Source organism: Eutrigla gurnardus (assembly GCF_963514095.1).
Source record: "Eutrigla gurnardus genome assembly, chromosome: 2".
In the NCBI taxonomy this organism is placed as follows: Eukaryota; Metazoa; Chordata; class Actinopteri; order Perciformes; family Triglidae; genus Eutrigla; species Eutrigla gurnardus.
The window spans coordinates 12694417-12709969 of record NC_139916.1 but is presented as its reverse complement, the minus strand read 5'-3'; the positions used below and the strand labels follow the sequence as shown (position 1 = coordinate 12709969).

At 35.7% G+C, this 15553-nt stretch overlaps 1 protein-coding gene across 1 annotated transcript; it reads left to right on the top strand.

Annotated features, from left to right (window-relative positions):
* Positions 1–9965: 9965 nt before the first annotated feature.
* On the top strand, positions 9966–14632 carry LOC311027490 (uncharacterized protein; the record flags this gene model as incomplete). Its single annotated transcript, XM_084031512.1, has 13 exons — positions 9966–10040; positions 10271–11133; positions 11219–11441; positions 11702–11867; positions 11960–12042; positions 12185–12361; positions 12647–12754; positions 12858–12914; positions 13122–13200; positions 13712–13779; positions 14020–14154; positions 14347–14415; positions 14522–14632. 13 exons carry the CDS (start codon positions 9966–9968, stop codon positions 14630–14632), a joined length of 2214 nt encoding a protein of 737 aa, XP_083887638.1.
* Positions 14633–15553: the final 921 nt, after the last annotated feature.

Sequence of the window (15553 nt, the reverse complement as noted above, 5' to 3'; positions counted from 1 at the left end):
GTACCAATGTGGAGAAATTCAAGTATAAATGTCCCATATTTATACCTGAGATAGCATCTTTGACCATATTTGAGCTACTGTAAAAACATTTTGCTCAATAATTCCTAGCTATGGGTGGTATATTTGACTTCTACACATAATTGACTACAAGTATGTTTAATATTAAGCATTTTTACTGAACCAATGTGGAGAAATTCAAGTATAAATGTCCCATATTTATACCTGAGATAGCATCTTTGACCATATTTGAGCTACTGTAAAAACATTTTGCTCAATAATTCCTGGCTATGGGTGGTAAATTTGACTTCTACACATAGAGGACTACAACTATACTTTAAATCAAGCATTTTTACTGTAGCAATGTGGAGAAATTCAAGTATAAAAGTCCCTTATTTATACCTGGAGAATTGCATATTTGCCCATATTTGAGCTTCTGTAAAAACAATTTTCTCAATAATTCCTGGCTATGGGTGGTATATTTGACTTCTACACATAATTGACTGCAAGTATGTTTAATATGAAGCATTTTTACTGAACAAATGTGGAGAAATTCAAGTATAAATGTCCCATATTTATACCTGGAGATTGCATTTTTGCCCATATTTGAGCTACTGTAAAAACACTTTGCTCAATAATTCCTGGCTATGGGTGGTATATGTGACTTCTACACATAGAGGACTACAACTATACTTTAAATCAAGCATTTTTACTGTAGCAATGTGGAGAAATTCAACAACAAAGTCCCATATTTATACCTGGAGATTGCATCTTTGCCCATATTTGAGCTACTGTAAAACGATTTTGCTCAATAATTCCTGGCTATGGGTGGTAAATTTGACTTCTACACATAATTGACTACAAGTATGTTTAATATGAAGCATTTTTACTGTAGCAATGTGGAGAAATTCAAGTATAAATGTCCCATATTTATACCTGGAGAATTGCATATTTGCCCATATTTGAGCTTCTGTAAAAACAATTTTCTCAATAATTCCTGGCTATGGGTGGTATATTTGACTTCTACACATAGAGGACTACAACTATACTTTAAATCAAGCATGATTACTGTAGCAATGTGGAGAAATTCAAGTATAAATGTCCCATATTTATACCTGGAGAATTGCATATTTGCCCATATTTGAGCTTCTGTAAAAACAATTTTCTCAATAATTCCTGGCTATGGGTGGTATATTTGACTTCTACACATAGAGGACTACAACTATACTTTAAATCAAGCATTTTTACTGTAGCAATGTGGAGAATTTCAAGTATAAAAGTCCCATATTTATACCTGGAGAATTGCATATTTGCCCATATTTGAGCTTCTGTAAAAACAATTTTCTCAATAATTCCTGGCTATGGGTGGTATATTTGACTTCTACACATAGAGGACTACAACTATACTTTAAATCAAGCATTTTTACTGTAGCAATGTGGAGAAATTCAAATATAAATGTCCCATATTTATACCTGAGATAGCATCTTTGCCCATATTTGAGCTACTGTAAAAAGACTTTGCTCAATAATTCCTGGCTATGGGTGGTAAATTTGACTTCTACACATAATTGACTACAAGTATGTTTAATATGAAGCATTTTTACTGAACAAATGTGGAGGAATTCAAGTATAAAATTCCCATATTTATACATGCAGATTGCATATTTGACCACATTTGAGCTACTGTAAAAACATTTTGCTCAATAATTCCTGGCTATGGGTGGTATATTTGACTTCCACACATAGAGGACTACAACTATACTTTAAATCAAGCATTTTTACTGTAGCAATGTGGAGAAATTCAACAACAAAGTCCCATATTTATATCTAGAGATTGCATCTTTGCCCATATTTGAGCTACTGTAAAACGATTTTGCTCAATAATTCCTGGCTATGGGTGGTATATTTGACTTCTACACATAATTGACTACAAGTATGTTTAATATGAAGCATTTTTACTGTACCAATGTGGAGAAATTCAAGTGTAAATGTCCCATATTTATACCTGAGATAGCATCTTTGACCATATTTGAGCTACTGTAAAAACAGTTTGCTCAATAATTCCTGGCTATGGGTGGTATATTTGACTTCTACACATAGAGGACTACAACTATACTTTAAATCAAGCATTTTTACTGTAGCAATGTGGAGAAATTCAACAACAAAGTCCCATATTTATACCTGGAGATTGCATTTTTGCCCATATTTGAGCTACTGTAAAACGATTTTGCTCAATAATTCCTGGCTATGGGTGGTAAATTTGACTTCTACACATAGAGGACTACAACTATACTTTAAATCAAGCATTTTTACTGTAGCAATGTGGAGAAATTCAAGTATAAAAGTCCCTTATTTATACCTGGAGAATTGCATATTTGCCCATATTTGAGCTTCTGTAAAAACAATTTTCTCAATAATTCCTGGCTATGGGTGGTATATTTGACTTCTACACATAATTGACTGCAAGTATGTTTAATATGAAGCATTTTTACTGAACAAATGTGGAGAAATTCAAGTATAAATGTCCCATATTTATACCTGAGATAGCATCTTTGACCATATTTGAGCTACTGTAAAAACATTTTGCTCAATAATTCCTGGCTATGGGTGGTATATTTGACTTCCACACATAGAGGACTACAACTATACTTTAAATCAAGCATTTTTACTGTAGCAATGTGGAGAAATTCAACAACAAAGTCCCATATTTATATCTGGAGATTGCATCTTTGCCCATATTTGAGCTACTGTAAAACGATTTTGCTCAATAATTCCTGGCTATGGGTGGTATATTTGACTTCTACACATAATTGACTACAAGTATGTTTAATATGAAGCATTTTTACTGTAGCAATGTGGAGAAATTCAAGTGTAAATGTCCCATATTTATACCTGAGATAGCATCTTTGACCATATTTGAGCTACTGTAAAAACAGTTTGCTCAATAATTCTTGGCTATGGGTGGTATATTTGACTTCTACACATAGAGGACTACAACTATACTTTAAATCAAGCATTTTTACTGTAGCAATGTGGAGAAATTCAACAACAAAGTCCCATATTTATACCTGGAGATTGCATCTTTGCCCATATTTGAGCTACTGTAAAACGATTTTGCTCAATAATTCCTGGCTATGGGTGGTATATTTGACTTCTACACATAATTGACTACAAGTATGTTTAATATGAAGCATTTTTACTGTACCAATGTGGAGAAATTCAAGTGTAAATGTCCCATATTTATACCTGAGATAGCATCTTTGACCATATTTGAGCTACTGTAAAAACACTTTGCTCAATAATTCCAGAATGACTCTAATTTATTTGTGTTCAGGACATCTCTGACTACATACATTCCGAAAAGCAAGCATTTTTACTCTACCAATTAAGAGAAAATACAAAGTAAAAGTCCTACATTTAAGAATACGTAGATTTCTGAATATTTCAGGTGCTATAAAAATACTTTTCTCAATAATTCCAGAATGATACTAATTTATTTGTGTTGAGGACATCTCTGACTACATACATTCCGAAAAGCAAGCATTTTTACTCTACCAATTAAGAGAAAATACAAAGTAAAAGTCCTACATTTAACGAATACGTAGATTTCTGAATATTTCAGGTGCTATAAAAATACTTTTCTCAATAATTCCAGAATGATACTAATTTATTTGTGTTGAGGACATCTCTGACTACATACATTCCGAAAAGCAAGCATTTTTACTCTACCAATTAAGAGAAATTACAAAGTAAAAGTCCTACATTTAAGAATACGTAGATACCTGAATATTTCAGGTGCTATAAAAAATACTTTTCTCAATAATTCCAGAATGATACTAATTTATTTGTGTTGAGGACATCTCTGACTACATACATTCCGAAAAGCAAGCATTTTTACTCTACCAATTAAGAGAAATTACAAAGTAAAAGTCCTACATTTAAGAATACGTAGATACCTGAATATTTCAGGTGCTATAAAAATACTTTTCTCAATAATTCCAGAATGATACTAATTTATTTGTGTTGAGGACATCTCTGACTACATACATTCCGAAAAGCAAGCATTTTTACTCTACCAATTAAGAGAAATTACAAAGTAAAAGTCCTACATTTAAGAATACGTAGATTTCTGAATATTTCAGGTGCTATAAAAATACTTTTCTCAATAATTCCAGAATGATACTAATTTATTTGTGTTGAGGACATCTCTGACTACATACATTCCGAAAAGCAAGCATTTTTACTCTACCAATTAAGAGAAAATACAAAGTAAAAGTCCTACATTTAACGAATACGTAGATTTCTGAATATTTCAGGTGCTATAAAAATACTTTTCTCAATAATTCCAGAATGATACTAATTTATTTGTGTTGAGGACATCTCTGACTACATACATTCCGAAAAGCAAGCATTTTTACTCTACCAATTAAGAGAAAATACAAAGTAAAAGTCCTACATTTAACGAATACGTAGATTTCTGAATATTTCAGGTGCTATAAAAATACTTTTCTCAATAATTCCAGAATGATACTAATTTATTTGTGTTGAGGACATCTCTGACTACATACATTCCGAAAAGCAAGCATTTTTACTCTACCAATTAAGAGAAATTACAAAGTAAAAGTCCTACATTTAAGAATACGTAGATACCTGAATATTTCAGGTGCTATAAAAATACTTTTCTCAATAATTCCAGAATGATACTAATTTATTTGTGTTGAGGACATCTCTGACTACATACATTCCGAAAAGCAAGCATTTTTACTCTACCAATTAAGAGAAATTACAAAGTAAAAGTCCTACATTTAAGAATACCTAGATACCTGAATATTTCAGGTGCTATAAAAATACTTTTCTCAATAATTCCAGAATGATACTAATTTATTTGTGTTGAGGACATCTCTGACTACATACATTCCGAAAAGCAAGCATTTTTACTCTACCAATTAAGAGAAATTACAAAGTAAAAGTCCTACATTTAAGAATACGTAGATACCTGAATATTTCAGGTGCTATAAAAATACTTTTCTCAATAATTCCAGAATGATACTAATTTATTTGTGTTGAGGACATCTCTGACTACATACATTCCGAAAAGCAAGCATTTTTACTCTACCAATTAAGAGAAATTACAAAGTAAAAGTCCTACATTTAAGAATACGTAGATTTCTGAATATTTCAGGTGCTATAAAAATACTTTTCTCAATAATTCCAGAATGATACTAATTTATTTGTGTTGAGGACATCTCTGACTACATACATTCCGAAAAGCAAGCATTTTTACTCTACCAATTAAGAGAAAATACAAAGTAAAAGTCCTACATTTAACGAATACGTAGATTTCTGAATATTTCAGGTGCTATAAAAATACTTTTCTCAATAATTCCAGAATGATACTAATTTATTTGTGTTGAGGACATCTCTGACTACATACATTCCGAAAAGCAAGCATTTTTACTCTACCAATTAAGAGAAATTACAAAGTAAAAGTCCTACATTTAAGAATACGTAGATACCTGAATATTTCAGGTGCTATAAAAATACTTTTCTCAATAATTCCAGAATGATACTAATTTATTTGTGTTGAGGACATCTCTGACTACATACATTCCGAAAAGCAAGCATTTTTACTCTACCAATTAAGAGAAATTACAAAGTAAAAGTCCTACATTTAAGAATACGTAGATACCTGAATATTTCAGGTGCTATAAAAATACTTTTCTCAATAATTCCAGAATGATACTAATTTATTTGTGTTGAGGACATCTCTGACTACATACATTCCGAAAAGCAAGCATTTTTACTCTACCAATTAAGAGAAATTACAAAGTAAAAGTCCTACATTTAAGAATACGTAGATACCTGAATATTTCAGGTGCTATAAAAATACTTTTCTCAATAATTCCAGAATGATACTAATTTATTTGTGTTGAGGACATCTCTGACTACATACATTCCGAAAAGCAAGCATTTTTACTCTACCAATTAAGAGAAATTACAAAGTAAAAGTCCTACATTTAAGAATACGTAGATTTCTGAATATTTCAGGTGCTATAAAAATACTTTTCTCAATAATTCCAGAATGATACTAATTTATTTGTGTTGAGGACATCTCTGACTACATACATTCCGAAAAGCAAGCATTTTTACTCTACCAATTAAGAGAAAATACAAAGTAAAAGTCCTACATTTAACGAATACGTAGATTTCTGAATATTTCAGGTGCTATAAAAATACTTTTCTCAATAATTCCAGAATGATACTAATTTATTTGTGTTGAGGACATCTCTGACTACATACATTCCGAAAAGCAAGCATTTTTACTCTACCAATTAAGAGAAAATACAAAGTAAAAGTCCTACATTTAACGAATACGTAGATTTCTGAATATTTCAGGTGCTATAAAAATACTTTTCTCAATAATTCCAGAATGATACTAATTTATTTGTGTTGAGGACATCTCTGACTACATACATTCCGAAAAGCAAGCATTTTTACTCTACCAATTAAGAGAAATTACAAAGTAAAAGTCCTACATTTAAGAATACGTAGATACCTGAATATTTCAGGTGCTATAAAAATACTTTTCTCAATAATTCCAGAATGATACTAATTTATTTGTGTTGAGGACATCTCTGACTACATACATTCCGAAAAGCAAGCATTTTTACTCTACCAATTAAGAGAAATTACAAAGTAAAAGTCCTACATTTAACGAATACGTAGATTTCTGAATATTTCAGGTGCTATAAAAATACTTTTCTCAATAATTCCAGAATGATACTAATTTATTTGTGTTCAGGACATCTCTGACTACATACATACATACTGGTGGATTTATGAATGTTTGGGATGTTATTATAATTATTAAAAGATATTTCAAATAAAACTCACACCCCTGTACCTAGAGATGGCTATAAAAGGCTGGGAAGAAACGTACGAGATCTCAGTACGAGATCAACCCTTCCAGGTGCAGGTTACTTGTGTCTGTGCTGCAACAACTCTGGCTGCAATGTATTTCTTGCGTACCATTATCGGTCCGACTTCATGTCACAGTGAGGCAACATTTTGAATTTGTGAAATATTGGACTTTATTGGACTCTCTCAAGGTGGATTTTCTTCACAATGCCAGCTTCACGAGGGTGAGTAAAAAATCCTAATTAACTTAAGCAGCTTCATCATCATCTCATTTTATATAAATGTGTGTGTGCGTGCGTGTGTGTGTGTTTGGTTGGTTATCATTTTGGCTGTTTTACAGCTTGTTATTTTCCCATATAAATGGTTAATAAACATAAATAATATAAATAGATAATTATCTTGTGTAGATACTAACCAAACATTGTTACAACCATACCGTAGACCTTAATTGGTGCTGTTTTAATCATTCATCATTATTAGCTGAATTTATTGTATTATTGTAAGATGTTTGTGGCATGGTTTATAACAGAGCATAACAGTGTTGCTACAATGTAATAACTTAGGCCTATTGCATAAACTCAACACTGGTATCATGCTATCTGCTCATGATATTACATTAAGAGTTGTATAACATTTAAGCAGCGCTTTTATCAAGATATTTATTTATGTGATTTGAGGGCTGCAGGGTGGGTGCAAGGTCCTGTGTTTAATTTCTGTTTAGGGTTCCTTGTCCATGTTCTCCCCGTGTAAGCGTGGGTCCTCTCCGGGTTACGGGATTTGATTTGACATTCATGTTAAAAAATGCTGAAGGGGGCATTTTTAATTAATTTTCATAAGGGGTACTCTGCCCCTGGCAGAGTTCAGATAGACAGATAATGTATATATTGTTCACACAAGTTTTGTCTATGCATATTATAATTATTGTCATATCATTAATCATTTGTTTAAAATGATGTCTAGTACATCACATTTTCTCTTTTTTTTGACAGCATGTCCAGCCAAAACTATCTTAGTTACATTGCCAAAATGTTTACTTGGTGATCTTAAAATGTTTGGTGAATACACTTTAAAATAAGTAATGTAAATCATCAATATATCTACAATCATGATGTTATTTATGACTAATTGTATGTTTTCTTCAATTTAGAGTCTTTGTTTTTTCTACCTTTGGTAAGGTGAGTGCTTTTTTCTTGACTGTAGTTATGATTCTCAAAGTATTTCTGCGTGTAATTTACACATGCGAAAAATATATACGATGCAAATAAAATGTACTTGTTATTTCAATTTTAGTCCAGGGCTATTTCCAAAACAGCAGCGGAAATTGTTCTAGTCATTGAAAAGCTTGCTGAAAGAAGTAAGGATGACGATACTTTCTGGGGTGAGGTGTGCCAGGATCTTGGGATCCCAAATGTCCCAATCAATAGGAAGAGACTCAAACATGCCTATGATCGACACAAAAAGGTAATTTTATCATTTAATATATTTTTTATATATATATATATAATTTTATATCTGATAATCTCCATAAATTCCTCTATAACGATATATTTTTTCTTTTCAATGTTTCCTGTCTTGTGTATGAAAATTCAGATGGTCAATAAAAAAGTGAGCCCGCCACAGATGACAGGGAGAATGCCTACACCCCCACAGTTAGATGTCGAAACAACAGGATCACCGTCCACTGGTACGGATGCCCAGACAAGAGGATCACCGTCCACTGGTACGGATGTCCAGACAACAGGATCACCGTCCACTGGTACGGATGCCTAGACAACAGGATCACCGTCCACTGGTACGGATGCCCAGACAAGAGGATCACCGTCCACTGGTACGGATGCCCATACAACAGGACCACCGTCCACTGGTACGGATGCCCAGACAACAGGACCACCGTCCACTGGTACGGATGCCCATACAACAGGACCACCGTCCACTGGTACGGATGCCCAGACAACAGGACCACGGTCCACTGGTACGGATGTCCAGACAACAGGATCACCGTCCACTGGTACGGATGTCCAGACAACAGGACCACCGTCCACTGGTACGGATGCCCAGACAACAGGATCACCGTCCACTGGTACGGATGTCCAGACAACAGGATCACCGTCCACTGGTACGGATGCCCATACAACAGGATCACCGTCCACTGGTACGGATGCCCAGACAACAGGATCACCGTCCACTGGTACGGATGTCCAGACAACAGGATCACCGTCCACTGGTACGGATGCCCATACAACAGGACCACCGTCCACTGGTACGGATGCCCATACAACAGGACCACCGTCCACTGGTACGGATGTCCAGACAACAGGACCACCGTCCACTGGTACGGATGCCCAGACAACAGGACCACCGTCCACTGGTACGGATGCCCATACAACAGGACCACCGTCCACTGGTACGGATGCCCAGACAACAGGACCACCGTCCACTGGTACGGATGCCCATATGATAACATCTCCGGAGGAAATTCCACAGGTAAATATTGCAGTGGTCAATAATAGCATTACTGTTATGAAGCAGAGTACTGTATTTGTTTGTTCACACAATGTAACTAATTTAAATTAGTACAAAACATCTACGTCTATAGTTTCCAAGCAGTAAACAGTAACAGTCAGTTATTCTGGTCACTTGCCCAGTCGTAATCCTGGATAACCATAGTCCTGCTCATTTTTCATATGCCCCTTCTCTACCCAGAGCTTTATCAGGTGTTTTCAGACAGTCAAAAGTTGAACAACCGAGTACCTCTGCTTAAACTACTAGACCTTTTCTCCAAGCCGATGATTACACTTGTTAAAGCAAGAAAGGCACAGGTGCCAATTATAACATTAATCCCCTGTAAGCCATGCCATTGAGTACATATTGATATAATGTACACTGGAATAAATTATAAATCAGAAACCGTAAAACATGAAACACGAAAATGCTTGCATTCATAGTACATTTCACAAAAAGATGCCCTGTGACAACAACAATTAAACTTTGTTAATTAATTCTGATATTGTTTCTTTGTGTCTTGCAGGTTCTTTCTATAAGTACGGAAAATGGTTCCTCAACATCCTCATCAGCAGATGAAAATGAAGAACAATACTTCAGACATGAACTACCAAAACAACCCTGTTTTTTTTTCATTCCTGAAAAAGAATGGAAAAAGCTCAGGAAGACACAGCATAAACGCCGCTTTAAAACACTGAACTGGACAGTTATAATTGCAAAAGGAATACGCAGTGTGCATCCATATTGCAGCTTTGCTTTTAAACACCACAATGTCCAAACAATTGGTTCCGTACGGGATGCTCCAATATTTACCTGTTCAGGCTATTGTCTTTTTGATAATTGCCCTGTTCAGGTTCAGGTAAAAGTTGACGACGAGTCATCACTCAAGGCATTTGTAACCTTCAGTGGAGACAGAGTGTGGCACCACTGTGAACAATTAAAAAGACGGCCTGTTCGTGCTGCTGAGAGGGATGAAATTGCAGATGCCCTCACCGGCAAACTGCCCCGAAGTCTGTACTTAGAAAAGCTGGATAAGCTGGAAGACAGTGTTGTAGAATCCGGGTGCAGAGATGAGGTTCCAACAACTGGTGTCATGAAAACATTGTCGTGTAATAAGCGTAAAAACCTCAGACGACACAAAAATGAAATGATGAGTCTACAAATGATGTTGGAGGAAGAGCAAGGGTCTGAGGATGCAATGATCCAAAAAATAATATTGCACCCTCAAGGTGTTATGCTTTGGTCTGACAAAACTGTCAAGCTCTTTTATGAGCGATGCAAAGATGACATTGTTTATTTAGATGCAACTGGAAGCATTGTTCATAAAGCGAAGGGACAAACTGCACCATTTTATGTTTATGAAATGGTGGTGAGACATCCATCAAAAGGATCCTCACCTGTACCTGTAGCCACATACCTCACCAGTGACCACACCACATCATCAGTGTCGTATTTCCTGGGGGCTTTTGTCACTACTTTGACAAGACTCCACGGAAGACGAGCCAAGAAAAGGCCAGCGATGTTAATTTGTGATGGCTCTGTTGTCCTTCTACAATCCCTGTCCTATAATTTCTGTGGATTGAGCCTTCAGGAGCTGCTCTGCAGATATTACAACATAGTTACTGGGCAAGGACAGGAGGACTCCATGGGGCTACCAATTTTGCATCGCTGCTTGAGTCATGTCATGAAAAATGCTAAAGATCTGTGCCGAAAACAGTAAGTGATCGCTGTCTATGCTACATATTTCTGATATAACTTGTGAAATCTCTGCAATATTAATTTGACGTGCTTTTTGTTGCAGTGCCTCCAGACATTACCACCTGGCCATGCATGTTTTTGGACTAATGACACAGGCCACAACACTCAACGAGTTGAATGAAGTTGTCATCAGTGCCACTGTAGTTTTCTCCAGTTCCCACAGTGGTAATAATGTTGAGAAACATTTCGACAATCTCCAAAGTTTGTTGACAAACGCTGGACTTGGTGACACTGACGACACAAGCATTCTGGAGGAAGACTTTGAGGTATGTAGCCTAATCATTCTATAAATTGCAACTATTCTATCCTGTCTGTCTGTCTGTCTGTCTGTCTGTATCTATCTATGATTTAATATCTAATCTAATCAAATCTTGGATTTACATATAGCATAAAGGAATTGTTGGACTATATTCACGTGCATATTAATTGCAAAAGTCAAGTCAATGGACAGCCATCCTTAAGTAGTGACACAAGTTACACATTTTTTCCAAGATTCAAGGAATAAAACATAACTTTTTTTTGCCAGAATGATGTTGGACCAACACCATTCCAACACCATTTTGAGGAAGTGATTCAGCGGCAAGAGCTTGAAAAACATGGGGATGCCAACGTGTACTTCAGCCCAACGTTCATTGCAACAATGCTGAAGTACTTTCTACCTCAGGCTGCTCTGTGGACTGGCTTACTCTTGGGTTAGTCCTCTTTTATGACATGGGCTTTGCTATGTTTTTCTTTTAATAATGTCAATAAATTAAATGAAAAGACATGTGTTATGTTTTGTCAGGTGACCTTGGACGCCACGGAACAGGTCCTGTGTATGACACACTTGCGCAGAGGTTCAAAAAAGCTGCCTGTAAACCCACACAGGTATAATAACCCAAACACCTGCTGCTGAAATTTAATTAAATTGCATCACTCCATCCTTGATATTACATATTTCAATCTTAATCAGGTGAATGAATGAAGAAATGTGTATGTTATATAACGTTCTGCATATGTTCAACTCCAGAATTACACTCAAGATAATAAAACACAGGGAATCATGGAGAAAAGCCAGTGGGACCTGAAGAAGATCCGTTTTCAACGGCGAAGACTGACCAGATTGGACGATTTTGTCCACACTTACAGAGTCACCCTGAATGCGCTTTTAAGAGAATACGATGACTCTACCAAAAGGAAGAAGAAGGTAAAAAAGTTTAAATGCTTTGATGGTACACGTGGAACTCCTTGGATTGTTGAGTATTTTTCTAAAATGCTACAATGTCATTAAAAGGTTACTCAGTCACTTAAACTAGCACAGTTAGTACAGTCTGTCAATCCATCTGATCAGAAATATTTTACTTATAACTTAAATATGATTATGTAACTGCCATAAATATCCTGTATTTTTTTCAGTGTGTCAACATCCATCCAATTAAAATGTATGTATGGTTGTATAACCCCCACCCCCACCCTCTTGGCTTAACTGTAGATGCATCGGGTGGATGTAGAGTGCTGGAAACAGAGAAAGCAGAAGAGGCGAGGAGTTTATGTGTCAGCGATATCCAAACCTTTTGTTTTCAAACGGCACAAGAAAAAGGTAAACATTTTTAGGAATATCATTATCATACCATATGTGTATATCGCTTAAAATGTAATGGATCAAAATGTTGGGTCATATAGAACATTTGTGTTTTTCTCAGAGTCCACAGAAGAAAAATCCACCAAGTGCTCCATCTCAGGACAATGCTCCATCACAGGTAATCCATTGTGGCATGATTACACAATGACAGGAACCTAAACAAACATTAACGTAAAACTCCTGTAAATCAACAGCTTATTGTTGCATTTTCTTGTGTGATTTTGTGAATTGCCATGAAAGTAAATTATCAAACCAATTTTAAATGTCCTTGGTATAACAGCATAATTTAAAAGCATAACATTAATATTACAATTTCTATATCCAGAACCCAACAGACAAGGTCACAGCACAAAACCAATCAACATCTGACATGACAGACCATCATGAGGAGGATACACAGGAAAGTATTATTCAAAGTACACTGGATGGTCCATCACTCCATCAAGTGTTATCAATACATTCAATGCAAGAAATGTATCTGTCTGGTTAATTCTTCATTGGGTTCAAGTATTTGTTTCTCAGAATGACAAATAATTAAAATGCAAAGAATGTCAGTACAAAAGAAGTGTACTGCAAAAGATAGGATGCTATAAATGGAACCTAAAGTACAGTAAGAATTATGGTAAAGAAAAAGATTAATGAAATATTGATAGAACTTTAACTGAAAGGAAATGGAGAGAAATAAGTACAAGGACACCAAGAGTAAAATAGGAAGAAATTCAGACATTGAGGTAGTAAGGAAGAATTCCATAAGAAAGATGGAATCGCAGATGTTTTTCTTGGCGGCTGTCGAATAGTACTTATTTATATACTCCCAAAAATAACATTATTTTCTTTACGGCCTTCAGCTCAAAAAATTGTGGAAAAAAAGTGACACAGAAGTGGTTGTGTCTGTGGTCCCATCTCAAATCAGAGGGAACAGCTTCATTATCCACCACAGTGAGCTACGGACACTGAAACCTCACGAGTGGCTTACAGGAGAGGTATGTAGTCCTAATAATAGAAATAAATCTCACCATTGCACGTTGATGACCCATGTCATACTGTGTTAAAATGCATCCACAGTTACATTTGAAATGTTTTCAAAAGTAATGTAATTTTGATTTTGTGATTCCAAATGTCAAGCATGTTGACCCAGTCAACAGCCACAGTAACCCATTCAGTGGTTATTGCCAAAAATGTAAATTAATGTATGATGTTTAAAAGACTGTCACTCTCTGTAGGTCATCGAGTGTCTCTTGCACCACACTGCCAATAAGCTCAATCTTGGGAGTACCATTTACATCCTCAATCATTTTGTGGCTGGTGTGATCCTGTTTGGGAAGAGAGAAGAGGTCAGGAGGAACAGTTTGTCTAAGGTAACTTGTGTTTTTGTCGGGGAGACAGAGGTTTGATAATTGTTTGATAACATGTAAGCTGATGTTTGTTTGACTGTGTGTACAGTTTGATAAAACAGATAGAATTTAATAGATTTTGTTAACAATAAGGTATTAAGAAACATCAATATGAAAATGCTTTCATCAAGTTGTTCATTCTTTTATGTGTTGCAGATAAACTTTGACAACTATGAAGCGATTGTGTCTTTTGTAAACATACAAAATACACACTGGAAGTTCATGGTTAGTAGTGACTACATTAATACACTTCTTTATATTTATTATAATGGCTTGTATTTTTTTCTGGATTTAATGCATATTCTTTGAGTGATATTTCCTGTATTTCCAGTACATCAGTGCAGCACAAAGCACTGTGTATTTGGTTGACCCAGCACACATCTCCACCGAGCTGTCCGACTCAGACCATGCTGCAAAGAGATTAAGGTACTTCAGCTATTAAGCCTAGATACATACATCCCCTCATATCAAGCGATATATGTCATTCTGATATAAATGTACTATAGGTAGTAAAAGTAACTCTTATGGAGGCAAAGGTCAGAAACAGGATTGCTGTAATTGGCAGCAGGTCATAGACACAGGTATAAGGCACATTTACAGAGCCCAACATCTGTGATATCGCAGAGGACTGGTTGTATGAGTTCAGGTGTGTGTGGAGATTGCATGACAGGAAAGGTCGTAAAAGTCTGAGATCATCTTGTGGAAATACAGGAATATCCTTTCCTCTTAGTCCCTCCAACTCAAGATGCAAGGAATAGATCCAAAGAAAACAATTGAGGAAACACATTTTTACTCAACATGAAATGTCATTCCCTGAATGTCATTTGAAGCGCCATCTGTTTCTGACGAGTGCATGAGAGCTCGATCAACTTATCATTCAAAATAATAACAGGCATGCATTTACCAATGCCAGTATTTTTTTAATTCATGTCATCCCGCATTAGAAATCAGAATGTTTTCTATCTGCATCTTACCCCTTTAAATGAAGCATCTGAACCTCACTGCTCAGACGCTAAGTGACCAGGAGATATTTCTACAGGCATCCTGACCATCCATCCATCCATCCATCCATTGTCTACCGTCTATCAGATCTCGATGCCCAGCCATGTCTCCTCAGCAACAGTTAGTGTTTGTGTGTGGGTGTGTATTTGTGTGTGTATGTTTATGTGTGTGGGTGTGTATTTGTGTGTGTATGTTTATGTGTGTGGGTATGTATGTCTCTGTGTATCTCTGTCTATATATTTGTGGGGGTGGGAGGTTTTGGTTTCGTGGTGTTCTTTGTTGCTCACATCTTGTTTTGTTTTTGTTTTGTTTGCTTTTATTTTTTGTGAGGCACTTTGTGCTACTATATGTATGAAAAGTG